Source organism: Lagenorhynchus albirostris, chromosome 3 (assembly GCF_949774975.1).
Source record: "Lagenorhynchus albirostris chromosome 3, mLagAlb1.1, whole genome shotgun sequence".
In the NCBI taxonomy this organism is placed as follows: domain Eukaryota; kingdom Metazoa; phylum Chordata; class Mammalia; order Artiodactyla; family Delphinidae; genus Lagenorhynchus; species Lagenorhynchus albirostris.
The window spans coordinates 151,980,017-151,998,659 of NC_083097.1; the positions used below are offsets into that span (position 1 = coordinate 151,980,017).

At 40.7% G+C, this 18,643-nt stretch overlaps 1 protein-coding gene across 6 annotated transcripts in view; it reads right to left on the reverse strand.

Annotated features, from left to right (window-relative positions):
- Positions 1–4,285: 4,285 nt before the first annotated feature.
- The window catches only part of UIMC1 (ubiquitin interaction motif containing 1), a 138,442-nt gene continuing 124,084 nt past the window's right edge, over positions 4,286–18,643 (reverse strand). For 4 of the 6 annotated variants that reach the window (XM_060144302.1, XM_060144297.1, XM_060144298.1 and 1 more), the window contains 5 exons: positions 10,104–10,188; positions 7,830–8,001; positions 6,379–6,442; positions 5,257–5,299; positions 4,286–4,737 (listed from right to left, as the gene is read on the reverse strand). In XM_060144302.1, coding sequence (XP_060000285.1) covers positions 4,527–4,737; positions 5,257–5,299; positions 6,379–6,442; positions 7,830–8,001; positions 10,104–10,188 — 575 coding nt within the window. In that variant the 3' untranslated portion in view covers positions 4,286–4,526. The remainder of the gene's footprint in view (positions 4,738–5,256; positions 5,300–6,378; positions 6,443–7,829; positions 8,002–10,103; positions 10,189–18,643) is intronic. The other 2 variants (XM_060144301.1, XM_060144300.1) reach the window with 2 other exon arrangements.

An 18,643-nucleotide genomic window follows, 5' to 3' on the forward strand; every position in this document is an offset into this window, starting at 1 on the left:
CTGGGGCTCCAGTCTCTCTCAACTTCTTAGTGGGGAGAGAATATAGAACTGAATGTGAATGTGATTCATGCTGACAGTCAGTTTGCAGTCTCCTGAGCCAGGGTGAGGATACACCCCTGATAAGCAATGCCAGGGCTCTTTGTGTTTCTAGAAACCTATGTCTATTTCCCCAGCAGCAGGGGTCCCAACACCCTAGGCAGAGTGTCAGGGAAGGTCTGTGTCAGGGCCTATGGAAGGAGGAGGCAGTCTGGGCTTGAGATCTGTGAACAACGATGACAGCCGTAACTGTAGCAGAGGCACAGCAAGGATCAGCAGTTCTCTTCAGACACCAGATGGCCATTGACCAAAAAAGGGGAAGGACAAGTCCTCACAAGGCTCCTCATAGCCCCTTAGTGCCAATCTCCAGCTGTCCAGGAGGAACTAAGGAATGGGGAGAGGCAGTCAGCTGGGGGAAAGGTGGGCTGTAGCCCAGGTACCATGGCTGGGATGAGAGCCAGGCCCTCCCTGCTCCGATGTGCTCATAGGCTTGCTTCTCACAGCTCACAGTGCCCCACGGCCAGGCACTCAGGCCCCAATAAGCTTCCTGCTATTCTCTCCATGCCCTTTTACTCCAATGTGCCTTGCAGCTCTCCTATACCCATCAAGCTGCTTCTTACTGTTAGTTTTTTGTTTATGTTGATCTGTCTGGAATGACTCTCCCTTTGCGCTCTCCAGCCTTTTCACCTAACTTTTCCTTATCCTTTAAATTACACATCAGACATCGCCAGTGCTGGGAGCCTTCCTAGACAAGTTCCTCCTGGCCCTAATCCCAGCCGAGTAGCAACCTGTCTATTGATCCCATAGTGTCTTGATCTTGTATCATTGCATAAACTACAGTCTATTAAAAGAATCTGTTTGTCTCCCCCCACTGTACTATGGGCTCCCAAAGAATGATTCTTATTTACCTTTGGAGCTCCGGGGCCCAGTTCTATATCTAACGTGGGATAGGTATCAGTTAATTTTTGTTAAATTGAAGAGCCCTCCCACAACCTCAATAGTCCAGGGCTTTTGAAACTGAGAGGAAATAAGTAACCTCTTCCTGCCTTCCTGGTACATACGGCTTCAGCAGCCTTTCCACTCTGGGTTTATACATTCTTCCATCTTCCCACTTGGTACTACCATCTACTTACTTACCTGCCTTCCCCTCACCCCAACTCCCACCTTCTAAATCAACTTAGGGCCAAAGCTTCTCTGCCTCACAGGTGAGAATGAGCCCACCCAAACTTAAAATTTCCATTGAGTTTTGTGACTCAAGTGGGAAGTAGGAGGTAGTATGGTATAGTAGACAGAATCAGCACTGGTGTCAGACAGACCTGGGTTTGAATCCCATCTCAGTTACCAGTTGTATGACCTAGGTGAATTCCTTCACTTCTCTGAGCCTCAGTTTTCCATGTATAAAACATGGAGACTAATGCCTTAGGTTGGGCTCCTCCAGAAGCAGACCTAATTTGAGTGCAAAAGGTTTAATTGGGAAGCAATCAGGCCAGGATTAGGATTAGGGCAATGCATGTGAAGTGCCTAGCAATAAAATGTAGAGAATCCCTCTTAGGTTCACACAAGTGTCAACGCTGCCTTTACATGAACCCAAGAGTGAGGGCCCCTCACCCTAGTCCCAGCCCTGATCCAGGAAGCACTGACAGGGGAGTTGGAAGTGAGATAGGAAGGGAAGGAAGCCAATAGAGCATACAAAATTAAGTTGCTGCTGGGAGCCACTGAGGCTCAATCCCACAGGGGAACTCTGGGAGACAGATAGAATGCATCCACCTAAGGTGAGGAAGCTGGAGAATTTATCCTCCAACTTCCATCTTTTACTGGCTGATGGCTGCCTCAGGGGCCCTCGCTCCCTGGCACTCCCAGCCTGTGCCACACACTAGCCTAGAGAAGTGCTAAGGCAGAGAGTTACAGGTTCTTGCAATAGGACCCTGCGGGTATGTAATAGAACAGTAAGTGCCCAGGGGAAATGGGCAAGGCAGTGCCTCTGCTAGAGGGCTGTGATAAGGATGAAATGAAATAACACAACCACAGTGCCTAACACAAAGGTTACCTTCTCTTTCCCAATTTATCACAATAGCTTGTGAAATTCTTGGATCTTCCCAGCTCTTCATGAGTTGACAACACCATCAGAACAGCTGCTTCCCATCTTTCGGAAGAAGCAAAACAAAAACAAGAAACAAAACCCAAAAACCCAGGGGTCCTAGGCAAGCTCTAAACACCCGAGCTTGCTGTGGAAGGCTGGTGCTTGATGGAACTAAGGTAGTCGAACTGTAACCTCTCACATCTGCTCTTCACCCCTCTCTGGCTTTTCCTCCTCTCACTGTAACACTACTTACGACATACAAAACTAGCATCACATTGAGTAACGAATGCTGCCATTCACTCACCTTCTATGAGACAGATACTGTGCTTTTACCCACATTATCTTACTCCTTAGAACCCTGTAAGATTTTTCCCATTTTATAGAAAAGGAAACTAGGTCTCACAGAGGTTAACTTGTATCAGAAGCAGGGGTTCAGACTCAGGTTGATGTCATACTCTTTTCACTGACTTTGTCTCTTCACTGTCTTACTAAGGCCCCTCCCACAAAACCGCTGGTATTGGGAGAATAAGACAAATGAGCAGCTTTTACCAAAGATAGAGGTGGGAGGGCCTGGGGAGATGGCTGTTTCCCCCTCACTCCACACTAGTTAATAAATAAGCTGACCAGTACTAATCCTGCTGATCCACACCCTCCTCCAACAATTTGCCAATGATCCATGTTCTAGGGAGACTGCTCAATTTTAAGTTAAATAATTCACTTTCTAGAATCAGCCCTTTATCTCTTCTTATCTTCAGGCAGAGAGATAAACATACTATTCCCTGTTTATGGAACTTTACCTCCAATAAATTGCCATTTACTAAGAGAAAACTAGTGAGAGTTAAGCTGATGGGCCAAATTATTTCTCAGAAGGAAAACAGGAAAATAATCAGTACTAGAGTCAAAATACAGCATTTTCATTAGGACTGATGAGGCAGGGCACTGTGGTCTCACTTCCATGGACAAAAAGTGGTTTTATTTGTTACTCTGAACCTTTGTTTCCTCATCTGAAAATTGGGGAGGATAATACCTACCTCATAAGGTTGCTGTGAGGAATAAATGAAGCTACACACATTGCCTGAACCATAGCAATTGCTCAAAAAATAACAGCAATATTAATGTGATGCTGGCCACAATGTCAGTGCCATCCAACACCAAGACATGGTGAGCCTGCCATCCTGCCTTTTTCTAACTCAAAGAGCTTGTGCGCAAAGGCAGCTAGGCAGGAAACAATGCATTAAAGGCCTGTGCTGTGCCTTCATCTAGCTATCTCTGAACTCCTCAGTCTAACACACACTTCATGTTTGTTTTAAAATAAAGGAAAAGAAAATTTTGGACTTGGTAAATCAGAAGTTAGGAGAGTGTGAGTGGTGCCCTGTTTATCTTGTCCCAGGATCCTTTCCTGGTCGGCAGCCACCTCATACCATCTCCCACTACACCTTCAAATCAACTTGGGCCAAGGCTAGCTTTCTCAACATCCTTGTTTGGTCATCTCCCTCAGGCAGTTGCTTCTGCCATTCAACATCCTCTCATCTTTGGAGTCTGCCTGTGCACTGAGGATAGACCACATCTCTGCTCTTCACTGGAAGGTCCTGGGTAATGTGGTTGAGAATGTGCACTCCTCTACTAATGAACTCAAATAGAAGTTATTTCCTGTTGCTGCTATGACCTCTGATGGCAAGAGAACCAATCTCAGTTTTAGCAGATGAATATACAAGGCATCCCCACTGGTTAATCTAGGAAGCAAAAGTAATTGTATAGGTACTAATAACTTAGAGTTCACTTACAAACTCCTGGCAAGAATTGTCAGACATATCCCTCAAAGGTCCTATGCTCTGGCTGAGAATTCTTAACTGGGTGAGGCAGCAAGATGAGATGACAAGTCACTGAATGTTAAGGACAGCAGAACAGAAGTAGAATTCAATGCCCTGGCATCTTCCAGAATGATGTCAGAGAAAGTCAAGAGTAACCACACAGTGTTCAGAACTGTGCACTACACATTTTGTGAATATAGGCAGTATGTCAGAGACCAGTAATGGAATTCATTCCGAAACATGCAATTTATGAGCCTGAGAACTAGCTCCATAATTAAAATATCCCTCCCCTAAGCCCAGAGAAAAAAAGGAAAATCTCAATCTTATTGAAATAAAATTTCATACAAACATAGATAAATATATTTAAATTTTCTTTTTAACCACAAGTGAATTCAAACAGACTGTTATAAAACAGAATACTACACACAGTTGTCTGTATAGCTTATAGAAAACATAAAAACCAGAACACTGAGTGGGTGCTGGTGGTAGAAACTGCAGGGCCAAAACCTGCATAACAATGAACTGGAGACCACTAAGGCTTAATGAACATGGCCCACCCCTATTGCTAATGGTTTTGTCAACCTTTAGACCCTAGAAATTCAGGATTTCCTCCTTCTTCCTCTGCCTGCTTTGGTCCGTGTCCGGCTACTTGACCGGACGGTAAGCTGCTTTTTAAAGTCCACTAAGCAATCTGTGGTTTCTGAAATAGAAACAAAAGACTTGATGGGAGACTCATTTAAGTCGAGATGTGCAGGGGAACTCTGTATCTCTCTGCTGCAACCTGCCTCTTCTACCCCTGGTGAAGGCACCCTAGAGAGAAGGAGAAAAAAATCAGAATTCAATATACACCTACTAATAAGCACTAAGTATGTGTACCAGGGGTATTTACATATACTATTATTTCATGTAATCTTTGGAATAATCCAATCAGATAAGTACTATCATTTCCCTTTCACAGATGAGGACACTGGGTAAATCATATACCCAAAGCCACACAGTTGGGTAGTAAAGAAATGAGGATTCAGACCCAAATTCCCAAGCTGCTTGAATTTTAAGTCAGAAGACAAGGGTTGGGGGGGGATAGAGAGGCAAAGAGGAGTAAGACAGCTTTTCCTCTGCTTGTTCTGACACCATGAATGAACTTGAGGTAGTTATCCAATTCTCAGCCCAGATATATGGCAGGCACAGAGTTATACAGAGAGCAGTCACACAGTTCCACAGTTTTCTACTTCAACAGTCTGAATATCACACTATACACAGAACATAGGACCAGGGCTGTACTTTTCTAGAACTGCTGTCAGCCACACTTCAATGCACACCCCAATTCACCTGAAGGCTCCTGTCTCTGAAAACTTGGTCTTTATCTCTGCATCTGTGATAGGACAGAAAAAGTAATAATGTTGTTAGTGGTGGTGTAATCATAACACTTTTCACTGATCGTGTGCTTCCTATGTTCTGGGCACTGCTCTTCATCAGGCTTATCCAGGTAGCTCAGATCCCCAATCCCCAGACCAATGGAATGTGAGCATTAGCATCCAACAGGCTTACCTGCAAAAGTACAGAGGTAAACACTTTTGAATGAATAACCACTGAATAAATCTACTTCAAATCTGGACTTGAGGAACAAGGAGTTGCCAAGGGAAATCTGCTACCTGAAGAGATTCACAACCTGCTGACCTAAAGGCAGCAGGCTATGGGGCTCAGAGAGGCTGCCTTTTTATAGTCATCAGAAGGCACAACAGATTTGCTTGTTCGGAATGAACTATTAGAACTAGATGGGAAGCAAATCTCACCAGACCTAAGCAAAAGTTCCTCTTCCACCTACATCTAGTAAATTCATCAATAGCAACTATTAACAACAACAACAGTAATAATAGCAGCTAACATTTATCAAGAGCCTACTTACGTCAGGGAATATGTGTGGAGCTTTACTAGATATAATCCTTTCAATCTATGAAGTTGGTATTACTAACTCTATGCAATGCTCTTAAACAATCCACTCTACTCCTCCTTAAATATTAGGCACAGAGACAGAATTACTTCCTACAGTCCCTCAGGAGCAGAGGTTGAGACACTATGCTAAAGGTAACATGAATGATGCACAAAACATTAGGAGATGACAGTAATGACTAGTTTTCAATGCCTATTCCTTTAGGAGGTACTTAGGACTTGTACCACATTCCACTCTGATTTGGAAATGTTTTTTCCCCAGTTCAAAAGGCAAGTAGAAAGTTCAAGCTTTATAGAGGCTGAAACAAAATACATGATAAATAAGACAGAGTATTTCATCTTCCTTAGGGAGAGATGACCTAGACCAAGTCTCAAAGGCTGGCTGACTGGGTCAAATGTGCAACCACATAACTCTAGCAAAAAGTCAGGGGAGTTGGTAGTGGCTATTTTTACTAGAAGGCCTCAGAAAGAAGCTCAGAAAACTGGTCCTGGGATCCTCACCTGTAGTCTTGTACTCAGACTGTTCCAAGAGACTAAGGAGTCGGCCTTCACTGAAGCCTTTTTCCTGTGACAGAGAAAAATAGATGAAAGGGTTACACAGAGTCTAAAATACAACTTCCTTAGCCCAGATCACACCTATCTCCAGGAGAGAAGAGGTATAGGGGTACAGCTGTAGGAAAGTCTTTTGCTTTCTAATAAACGAGGGTACACAGTAAAAAAGCAAATATGATTAAAAGAATACGTCTTTATGCCAAGAATATATCTAAGAATGGATACCAGAGTCAAGGCAAATTATTCCACCAAGATCGTATTAGAGAACAGTAACCTTTGACCTACGATAGATTTGGAGAGGTTTAAAATAGAAAATAACAGTTTCAAATTAGCTTCTAGAGGCAGCGATGACAGAGAAAAAACTAGCTCTATGGTATAAGCACATACCCGTAAGCCCTAACTCCAAATTACCACCTAAACATCACCCCATTCATATAAGGAAAAGATAATTTCCCCTGATTCTTCATACTTTTCTTCATATTCTTTTTTCATCATGACAGATAATGGCTTCTCCATCTTAGTGTTCAGTGACTGCTATGTCAGTAAGCCTTGGACATGGAGCTGCTGCTTTATCTTTGATCTCTAAGCCAAGACTTGCTCTTCCTGATCTCTAATCACAAAGCCCAGAAGGCACATCTTCCCAGTGACCAGGACCACATCCTACAGTTTCCTAATAAGGCTAGGCACATGAGGTGTTCAACAGAGTTGACTGTATGTTCCTGGCAGTGGGTATACAACTGGATATACTTTCTGGAAAGTAATCTAGCAGTATGTTTCAAGAGATTTTAATGTTTATACCCATTGCCCTAAGAGCTCCACTTCAGGAAATCTATTCTAAGGAAATAATCAGTGGTACAAAGACTGATTAATGTTTTAAACACAGCGTTATAATACAGAAGAACTGGAAAACAATCTGAATGTCCAATAATATGAGAACGGTTAATTGACTGTGCGATACAAACATTAAGAGTAATTTAAAAAACAGTTTAAAAATAAACCCAGGAAGGTGTTTATGTTACAATTGTAAGTGTATATATACATATGCACATACAAGTATACGTATGTACACATATGTGTATAGGTACATATATAATATGGTGTCAATTACATTAAAATGCATTAAAAAAAGACTAGAAAAAAATAGGCCAAAATACTAGAAGATGTCATCTTTGAGTAACTAACTTATGGATGATAATTTCGCTATTGTTCATACTTTTTTTTGAACTTCCCATATTTTCTACAATGAGTATATATTACTTTTTAATTAAAAGAAAAAATAATTTTAAAAAGCACAAATCCTATTTCAAGATAAACAGAAGAAGAAGGAAGGAGGGAGGAAAAAAGCCCAGAACAGAACTGTGGAGGGTTAGGTAACCTTTCCTAAAACACTCCACACATACCTTTGGGTTCCTCAGCCGTTGTGGACGCTTCCCCTCCACAGCTGAGCATACTCTATCACTCTCTTCAGGCCCATCTCCTTGGTCACCTCTTGCAAGCTGGAGACAGGACTCTACATGACACTGATACTCTCTGAATGGGACTAGGGATTTACAGAGATAACACTTCTCATTCCTAGCCAATCAGAAGAAAGAGAGAAAAGGCAGTTTTAAGATTTGCTTTTGCCTCTGTGCTCCTAGATACGTCTCAAATTGTGTTTTTATGTCTTAAAGTTATTCTGTGAAGAAGACATGTCAACCAAAGCAGATTCGCTCAGCAGGATCGCCAATAAAACTAACCCAATGCCAATCAAAAGGACTGAGTGATTAGTGGTTTTCCCTGGCTGTTTCTCTTACCCTGCTGTTGTGGCAGTGGGATGATAATGAAATCAGCTCTTCTAACTATCTCAAACAATGCTAATTGCTCTCCAGACTTCAGTCAAACTCTTCTCAAATTAAGTGTAATCGTTTTCTTCAAAGAGAAGTTAAAATTTAGACAGAAAAGGGAACACCAAGAGCATTAAATCAAAATGACATTTTTACCACGGTAGATGAACTTGTCTGATTAGTATATCAAGTCCGTCTATATGCTGACTTCCTTAATTCTACAACCTGCAACATCCACTAGGAAGTTACTAAAACCATGTGGTTCTGCCAGAGGCTTTTGCACAACTTCATATATACAGTTATTTTTATCTTTTTATAATCGTAGAGTTTGTGGAAAGAGGAAATTGTGTCCCTGAGGTAAGGTTTATTAGGCATCAGCAAAAATGGAATCACTGGAGACAAAGGAAGAAAATGAACATTTATGAAGTATTTTCTCTGTGGTGAGAACTGGTACAAGGCCCTTTAAACACAATTTCTCAATTAATTGGTGGGCCCTATTAGGAAGGTACTATTCTCCTCGAAGTCCTATAGCTAATAACTGTCAGAAGCCAGGTCTGCCTGACTCATAAAATCATCTTAGTTTTAAGAAGCTAAAGAAAACTTTCCAAAGCTTCTCCTTCTGGCTGTTGCTATTCGGTTACTACAGAAAGATTTAGATTGCCTTTATGGAAAAATTTCTCTGGGAGGGTCTTTAAAATAGGAGAAATAAGTCTCTCAAGTAATTAATCATTAGAGAGAATACAAGTAAAACTCGTGACTTATGAGAAAAGCTACACTAGTGTACCTTTCAAGGTTTATTAATTAATGTAAAAAGCATTTATTAACCCCCTACTACATGAGAGACGGCAGCACTGTAAAAGAAGCATAAGTTTTTGAGTCAGGTAGACTTTGCCAGTTCTGGCCACAGGATCTTAACCAGTTACGTATAATTTCTCTTCAGTTTCTATATTTATTTCTAAAAAAGAAAGAATACTACCTTATCAGCTATTGTGATAGCTACAAAGTAAATAAACCACCCAGCACAGCGGCTGGCACATAATATTAAGAGCTCAACAAACAGGTATTATTGTTATTGCTGTCTCACACACATTTTATTAGATGCCGGGGATATAAACATGAATGAAGGCAAGTATCTGCCTTCAAGTAACTCACAGACTAGCCACGGAGACAGAAATGTCAAAAACGAAAGGAAAAAAATTACTGCAATAGTGTGAATACAGCCCTAGAAAAATGACTGCATGACAGAAGGATTCCAAAAGGAGCAAGTGGAGCTCTGCTCAACTCGATTAGGGAAGGCAGCCATGAAATTTAGGATCTAAGATAAGATCTCTGTTTCAAAGATAAATGTTTCTAATGACTAACTGCCCTAATGTATTGTTGGTGATGTCTTTACTTTCAGGAGGCAGCACTTATACCTGACCCACCCCTTGCCCCTGCCTCCCTTTGTAATGAATGTGCTTTCTTAGTCAAGCTGCAACCCACAACCCAAGGAAGTCTTCAATATTGCCCAACTTCTTGCAACTCAACTTCTGTACCATTACATTGCAAAATAGCACACTGCTTCCCCAAAGCACCAAACACCAATATGCAAATTCAAAGAAAACAGAAAGCTAAGAGCAATGTGGAAGTGGAGTGAGTGGCAGGGTCTTTTCAGAGTAACAAAAAGGGATACAGAGGCCACCCGCTTATGCTGACATAAACTGGGAATATGAAAAAGAAATACAGGCATTAAAGCAACAAAGTGATTGCCAGGCCGAAGAAACCCAGGGTAAGAGAGAAATTGGTCTCTTATTCGGTCTAAGTGATGGTATGTGTTAATAAGCAAGAGCTCTGTAAACACAGTATACCTACTTGTCAATGTCTAGGGAAATCTGAGCAGCTGTCCCACTGTCACTCTTGCTCTTTCTCTTAGTCTCTTTTTGTCTCCGAGTCAACACTTTCAACAACAACAAAAAGAAACAAAACAAAAAAGAAAAACTGTTAGTTGGCAGTAGACTCTAAATATAAAAGACAAAATGTACTTGAAGAAGAAAAGTTTAAAATCCTATTCCACTGGGAGAGATGACTGTCTGGGAAACCTCTGCCTTTCTAGTACAGAGAATATTACTTGCATAATATGGACTGAAACTGCCAGCAGCAAGATATTCCCATATTTGCTAATGAGATCTATTTTTCCTCTACTTGCCATTAGATCTAAAAATCTAGTCCACACCAAGAAAGGTTTTTGTGTACTATCCTAACTTGCAGCACTAGGGGGAAGGATTTATACTTTCCCATTGAAAACTCTGTCTTTGTGACACATATACTCCAATAAGATGCTTTATGATATATAGCAATGACAGCTAAATCTGAGTGCCCACATTAGCTCCAATCTTTACAAAACTGAAAAGTGTTCCATTTACAAGTGAGAAAATGAGAGCTCAGAACAGTTAACACAACCAGTCTTTTCCACTACAATAGGACCACCTCCTAATTCTAGTGGGTATAGACAACTTTAGTCCAAGTGGCATACAAATACTTTTCTCATAGCAAAAGGTGTCTGTTTATCAAATCATACTCTCTTAAAGGGTCTTGGAAGTTAATTAACCAACTGTTTTCCAGTCTTCATTCCTTGCAGTTAACAAGAAGAACTGTGACCATCTCACTTCAAATATTGCCTTTGTCCCTCCTGACACTTGACATCCCCATGACAGAGAATTTAGAAAGCTTATCAGTTCACAAAATAATTTAGGTTGTGAAGCATTTACCTAGACCAGGGGTTAGCAAAATTTTTCTGTACAGGACCAGGTAGTAAATATTTTAGGCTTGGAAGGCGATATGTCACATCGCCTTAACTGTCATAACTACTCAACTCTGCATTATAGCAGGAAGGCAGCCATAGGCAACATTATAAATAACTGGGTGTGGTATGTTCCAATAAAACTTTATAAAATCAGATGTCTAACTACATTTGACTCCTGGCTGGCCATAGTTTACCTATCCTTCTAGTCCAACCCCCCACTCATATAAATGCCTCTATAAGCAACCCTGACAAGTGATTAAACAGTCTCAACTATATCCATTCACTGAGGAGAATTCACTTCCTCCTAGGTAAACCCATTCTACCGCTACACAACAATTCTGGCTTAATCTGCATTTACTGGGGGCTGTATGAATAAGTTTACCCCCTTTTCCACAAGTCAGCTCTTTGAACACTTAACAAGCTACATTACAATCTTGGTTTTACTCAGTTGTCTGACCCACTAAAATGTAACCACCTTCAAAACAGGTACTATATCTAGTCATTAAGCCAATCACTAATAAGACTTGGACTGCAGAACCTTTGAGGGCCTAGGGTAGCTCTAATCCTTTTAATGATCCTCTGGAGATGGGTATTATTATTCTGCCCTATTTTAAACGTATGAAAACAAACTCAAAGGAATTGACTTTGCCAAGCTATCACAACTAGTCAGAAGAACCCAGAACAGTCTAGATCTGTCTGATTCCTATACCCATGTTTTACCTTCCTAGTTAATCTCCTCTACATACACCCCAATTTGTCAGTCTTCTATGTGTGGCACCTCAAAATGGACCCAATATTCCAACAAGCAGTCTGACCAGTAAAGAGAACACAAGAACCACAAGCTGCTTTGTCTGGACTCATATTCTACTAATTCAGCCAAGGCTGTGTTTACTTTATTGACAATCCTGGTATTCTACTGGCTTAAACTGAGCGTAAAGGCAATTAAGATCTATCCCCTATCCTTCCAAATCATCTTCAAAAATGTTATCAAGACAGGTCTCCTAATTCTTTACTTGGGTAACTAAGTTGTTGGGTATGTTTCCCCTCTAACAGGACTTTATATTTATCCCTATTCTTTTCAGTTGAACATTCCAGTCAGTTGAGATCATGTGAAGTCTTGATTCTGTCATCTGATGTTATTAGCTCTCCCAGCTTTGTGTCATCTGCATATATTACAAGCATGCTTTCTACATGTTCATCCAAGTCACTGGGGAAAAATGACTGTTAAAGATACGGCCAAGGACACAGAAAACTGTGGCATGTTACCAGAGAAGCCTGTCTTCCCCTAGTCCAAATTTCCTTTAAATACTTAATCAAGCAAGTATTTATTGATAATCTTCAATGTGTAAGTTTGGGGAGATATAGGAAATTATGAGGCATGGTTCTTGCTCTTAAGGAGCTTACAATTTACTAAGGGAGACAGCACATACATTCAAATAACTATAATACAAGGTGTAAAGAGATACATATAATAAAACATGATCATACACAGAAGCAACTATTAATAATGTCTTATCTCTAGGGAGGATGACAGGGACACCTGGGGACTGGAAGAGGAGGCAGGCATATTTTTCACTATATAGTTTTCTGTACTACTGAATTAAAAATTAAAAGGGCGGGCTTCCCTGGTGGCGCAGTGGTTGAGAGTCCGCCTGCCGATGCAGGGGACACGGGTTTGTGCCCCGGTCCGGGAAGATCCCACATGCCACGGAGCAGCTGGGCCCGTGAGCCATGGCGCGTACGGAGCCTGTGCTCCGCAACGGGAGAGGTCACAACAGTGAGAGCCCCGCGTATCACACACACACACACACACAAAATTAAAAGGCCTAGTATTTACCTGAAGAAAATAAAATGCTAATTCGAAAAGATGTATGTGCCACAAGTTCATTGCAGCATTATTTACAATAGCCAAGATATGGAAGCAACCTAAGTATCCATCAACAGATGAATGGATAAAGAAGAGGTGATATATATATATCACTGTTTTCCAGTCTTGCCTAAGGGAACACAGCTAGTCGAGTCCTAGCCTGGAGACCATTTTGTCCAACTCTAAAGTTGGTGCACATTATTCCACTGTGTGCCACTGCTTCTTTGTATCTTAACAGTGCCAAACCAAGTCCTAAGTGCAGTTCCTTAGGGCGTTTTCCATCCAGTGGTATATTAAGGCCTGAGTTAATGGTCGTAGGTTTATAGGTGGCTCTCTCAGCTCTCAGTGATGTTCCTCCTTTCTGTTTTGCATACCTTGCCCAGGTAGTTGCTTTCCTGGTAGTTGTCTTCAGACTCCATCGTTCCCTTTTGAAATCTTTGCTATATATATATATATATATATATACACATATATATATACACACACACACACACAAACACACACACACAATGGAATATTACTCAGGCATAAAAAAAGAAATCTTGCCATTTGCAACAACATAGATGGACCTAGAGAGTATTATACAAAGTGAAATAAGTCAGACAAAGACAAATACTATATGATTTCACTTATATGTGGAATATAAAAAGTGAAACAAATGAACAAACATAACAAAACAGAAGGAGTTGTAAATACAGAAAACAAACAGGTAGTTGCCAGGGAGGTGGGGGGTGGCGGCTGTGGGGGGAGGAGAGAGATAGGTGAGGGAAATTAAGAAGCACAAACTTCCAGTTAAAAAATAAATGAATCACGGGTATGAAAAAAAAAATTCAAAGGGAGAAAAAGAGATCAGGTTACAGCAAGGCCTTAGGCACAAGTTAGAGGAGATGATCTATTTCTAAGGTTCCCTCCAACCCAGAGATTTTATAAATAAAAATAAAGTACTGCAGGAGAAAAACATCCTGGACATAGTTGTATAACCACCTTCAAAATCCACCTCCTATTCTATCAGCCAGCCCACATTTCTCCATCTTATGTACAAGGACTTTATGAGAGATTTTATCAAGTGCCGTGCTGAAATCAATTCTTAAAATGTTTGCATCTCTGATTACAGAAACCTCTAAGGTTTTTTTTTTTCCCTCTCTCTCTCTTTCTATTTATTACCCATCTTGACTACCAAGGATTTTTCCCAAAAGAAATACTTGGAAACCACTCCACAAACAGGGCTGGAAAAGGAATTAATTGCTTATAGCACTTTATATATACCTCTGCACCTAGCACATTTCTGTTATTTGTTTATATGTCAGTCTCCTTTCTACATCACACAACCTTCTGAATTCAGAGATTCTGGCTTTTGTCTTGATCTCTTCACCATCCCCAGCAGAGTCTAGCATAGATTAGATGCTAATAAATACTTGTCAATTTAAATCATAGCAATGGATTCACAGGAAAAAGGGGCTCTTGTTTTATGAGAACCTTCTCTGTGCCAGGGACTTAAAAAACATAATCTCTAATCCTTACAATGGTCCTGGCAAGGCATATATCGCTAACTCTATTTTATAGATGATGAAATAAACTGACAAAGATCACAAAGCTAAAATAACAAAGAAACATGGCACCAGAAGTGCAATATGAGCTTTACTTTAAAGTAATATATGTTCTTCTATAAGAGCAGGCTGCTCTCCTGGGAAATAAGAGGGTAAAGGGAAAGAGAAAAAGAGGGTAAGAGGGAAGAGAGAAAGTGATAAGTGCTAAGTGGGCAGGTGGAAAAGAGACTTGGCAGATGGCTGAGACTTATATGCTAATTCTATTATTAAATGTTATGATCAGAGCAGACTGGACTGGCCCCTGCAGCTACCTTTTTCCTTTAAAAACTACTGCCCCTACAAAGAAGAAACGTGTAAGTTGCTCTAAAGGAGTCTGCTACTCTGGTTTATGAGTGTTGAGAGAGCCATTTTAACTAAGCTGCAGGCAGAGAATTTAGTATGAAACTTAAATCCAAAAACTTAGTTGCTGGTGACAACAGCCAAAGATTTCAAAAGGGAACGATGGAGTCTGAAGACAACTACCAGGAAAGCAACTACCTGGGCAAGGTATGCAAAACAGAAAGGAGGAACATCACTGAGAGCTGAGAGAGCCACCTATAAACCTACGACCATTAACTCAGGCCTTAATATACCACTGGATGGAAAACGCCCTAAGGAACTGCACTTAGGACTTGGCTTGGCACTGTTAAGATACAAAGAAGCAGTGGCACACAGTGGAATAATGTGCACCAACTTTAGAGTTGGACAAAATGGTCTCCAGGCTAGGACTCGACTAGCTGTGTTCCCTTAGGCAAGTTAATTAAGCTCTCTGAGTATCAGGTGACTTACCCACAAAATGACTTGATAATAGCATCTATCTTCATGGGTTCTGGTAAGGATCACATCAAATAATCCAAATAAGTTGTAAGAGTGTTCAGCCCACAGAAAGCACTCAGATTATCATTAGTTGTTTATTATTATGTAATTCTCATTATTAGTCTTCCAAATTTATTTCTTAGTCTTAGCCAAAGATTTAAGCCCATCTTTAGAACATACCTACCAGCCTATCTATAATTTGCGTTAGGTCTTAGTCTTAAGTGGTTCCCATACTAATTTGTACAGACAAAATGAACAATAACCAAAGCATTACAGAACAATTACCAATACTATGTAAACATCAGCACACACTTATTTCCAAAACCCTAAGCAGACAAGCAATCAAAAATAAAAACATATGGCCTTGAACTGTAAACAGTGAAGACAATGGCTCCCTGAGTTAAGTGAAAATTATATATACAAAGAAGAGAGATTTGGCAGCATGACAGTGGTTACTCTCAGTTTGTCTCCCTTAACCTCAAAACCACATCAGCAGAAAATAATGGGAGGCCACAGAGTTGTTTACGTTCCTGCTAAGACCGCCAATCCTCCAGCTTAGCACTTTCTCAGTGGGATGTTAGGGGAAAAAGGGAAGGCCTGCTCCACCTGCATGTTGTCTGCCTCAATACTGCCAGCCTTCCCTATGAGAGTAGTCCCAACAAAAAGGCTATCAACAGAACTAACCATTATCTACCATTCTGACACACGTGGCTGTTTAAATTTAAAACTTAATTAGAATTAAATGTAATTTATTTATTTTTCTTTTTTTAATAAATTTATTTTATTCTTGGCTGCATCGGGTCTTCATTGCTGCACGTGGGCTTTCTCTACTTGTGGTGAGCAGGGGCTACTCTTCATTGCGGTGCACGGGCTTCTCACTGAGGTGGCTTCTCTTGTTGCGGAGCATGGGCTCTAGGTGCACAGGCTTCAGTAGTTGTGGCTTACGGGTCTACAGTGCAGGCTCAGTAGTTGTGGCACATAGGCTTAGCTGCTCCGTGGCATGTGGGATCTTCCCGGACCAGGGCTTGAACCCGTGTCCCCTGCATTGGCAGGTGGATTCTTAACCACTGCACCACCAGGGAAGCCCCCTAAATGTAATTTAAAATTCAGGTCTTCATCACATGAAGTATACATTTCAAGCGTTCAATAGCCACATGTGACTAGTGGCTACCATGTTTGAGTCTACTAATAAAGAACATTTCTGTCACTGCAGACAGTTCCACTGACTAGCACTGCGGAGATAAACATGTCTAATTCTATCTTGCCTTAAATCTGTTTACCTTGGACACCCCCAAGAAATTCAAGCTTCCCATAGCTTCTCTCACCACCTAGATTCTCATCCCACGACTCTAATCCGTCATCTGGGGGCACTTTTCTAGTATGACTCAGTCTCCCTCTCCTGCTCTCAAAATGACTCTGCCCTCTGGAATTAGGGTCAGTGATCAAAAAAATCCTCAATATTCTTAACCCTCTCTGTGGAAGTTCTTTCATCTTCTTGCTCGAACTGAAAGATGGCTGTCCTCTGAGCATACTGCTTCTCCTTGTACCTTCTCAGGTACTGGTTGTTTCTTCTTCCTTACAACACAATACCACTGACCTGGAGATGGGGTAAATATCCTCTTACTCCTCATTGTTGCTTCCAGACTACTGGAAAACCTGGTTTGAAGCACAAACCATTCTGCTACGCCTGCTGCTCCACCTTGAAGAAGTCATCTACTATCCTCCTGGTCACCCACCCCACCCCCTTTCCTGGCCATTCGTTGAAACTTTTAACATATCACTTGCTGTCTTTCTTTTTGCCAGTCTTGCCATCATTCTTGGTGATTTTAATATGTACATATTAGACTGAAGAATATGAAAGTTGCAGTTTCTGTAGTTCAACCTAAGCTATGATTCATTCAGTATCTGTCCTCTCACTTCCTTTACCTTTTCGCTATCAGCTCCCATGGATCATACCATCTCAGCCTTTCTCAAGTGGGATTTCTGAGAGAGAAGTAAGCCTAATGTCCTCAGGCATTCATTGTATGTAATGCATTAACCTCTGTCCTCCGCATCTAGAATAGTACCAACCAGTTATGTACCATCCTTGGGAGAAGTAAGGAAAACATTCGATTCATTTTCTGTGTTCTGTGGTTCCAGTGAGGAACCCTGACTGAGCCTGTCAATAATAATCATGCCACTTCCAACATCACCACCACCTATCTTTTCCAACTCACTCCTTCTAATACCCTAACTCCAATAATCCTTCAGTCCCACTAGGATGTCTAATTCCAGGCTATCACCTTTTCACTGTCCATCATCCTGTCATGTCCTCACTTTCCTTCTTACCTAACTTAGATCTCATGGTTATTCTACCAACCATTCCCCTGAATATTTTCTCAACTTATTTCTAATTTCTATTGTACTCCCTAGCAAAACCCAATTTTGGTTAAATCCAATTCTCCACCTATTATGTGCCCCTACCTAAGCAGCACAATAGTGCTGACGGTGCTCACAATATATTTAAGACCAAAAACCTCAAGCGGCCCCTCAATACAGCCTAGCAATCCTAATATGTCTCCATAGTCAGTTTATTGTTCTACTCTCCCAGAGACTGTTTCACATCTTCTCTGCTATCTTCAAACTTTCAATATCCATCCTGACTCTGCTGTCACTATTCTTTTTTGTTTCAATATAATACCCTTATTGAGATAAAGTTACATATTATATAATTCACTGAATTACAGTTCATGGCTTTTAGTTTATTCTTAGTATATTCACAGAGTTGTACAACTATCACCACTACCAATTTTATAACATTTTCATTAACTAAAAAAGAAACAGGTTCCCATTAGCAGTCATTCTCCTTTTCCCCCCAGGATCCCAGCCCTAGGCAACCACTAATCTGCTTTCTGTTTCTATGTGTTTGCCTATTCTGGGCGTGTCTTATAAATGGAATCATACAATATGTGGGCTTTTGTGACTGACTTCTTTCACTTAACATATGTTTTCATCTATATCATAGCATGTGACAGTACTTCATTCCTTTTTTTCTCATAGCAGCTGCACCATTTTACATTCCCACCAACAGTGTACCTGGGTTCCAATTTCTCCACATTTTTACCAACATTTGTTATTTTCATTTTTTTAATAGCCATTCTAGTGGGGATGAAGTGGTATCTCATAGTTTTGACTTACATTTCCTTAATGATTAACTATGTTGATCATCTTTTCATGTGCTTGCTGACAATTTGTATATATTCTTAGAGAAAACGTCTATGCAAGTGTTTTGTTTTAACTGAGTCCTTTTTGTTGTTGAGTGGTAAGAATTTTGTGTATGTTCTGAAATCTAGACTTTTAT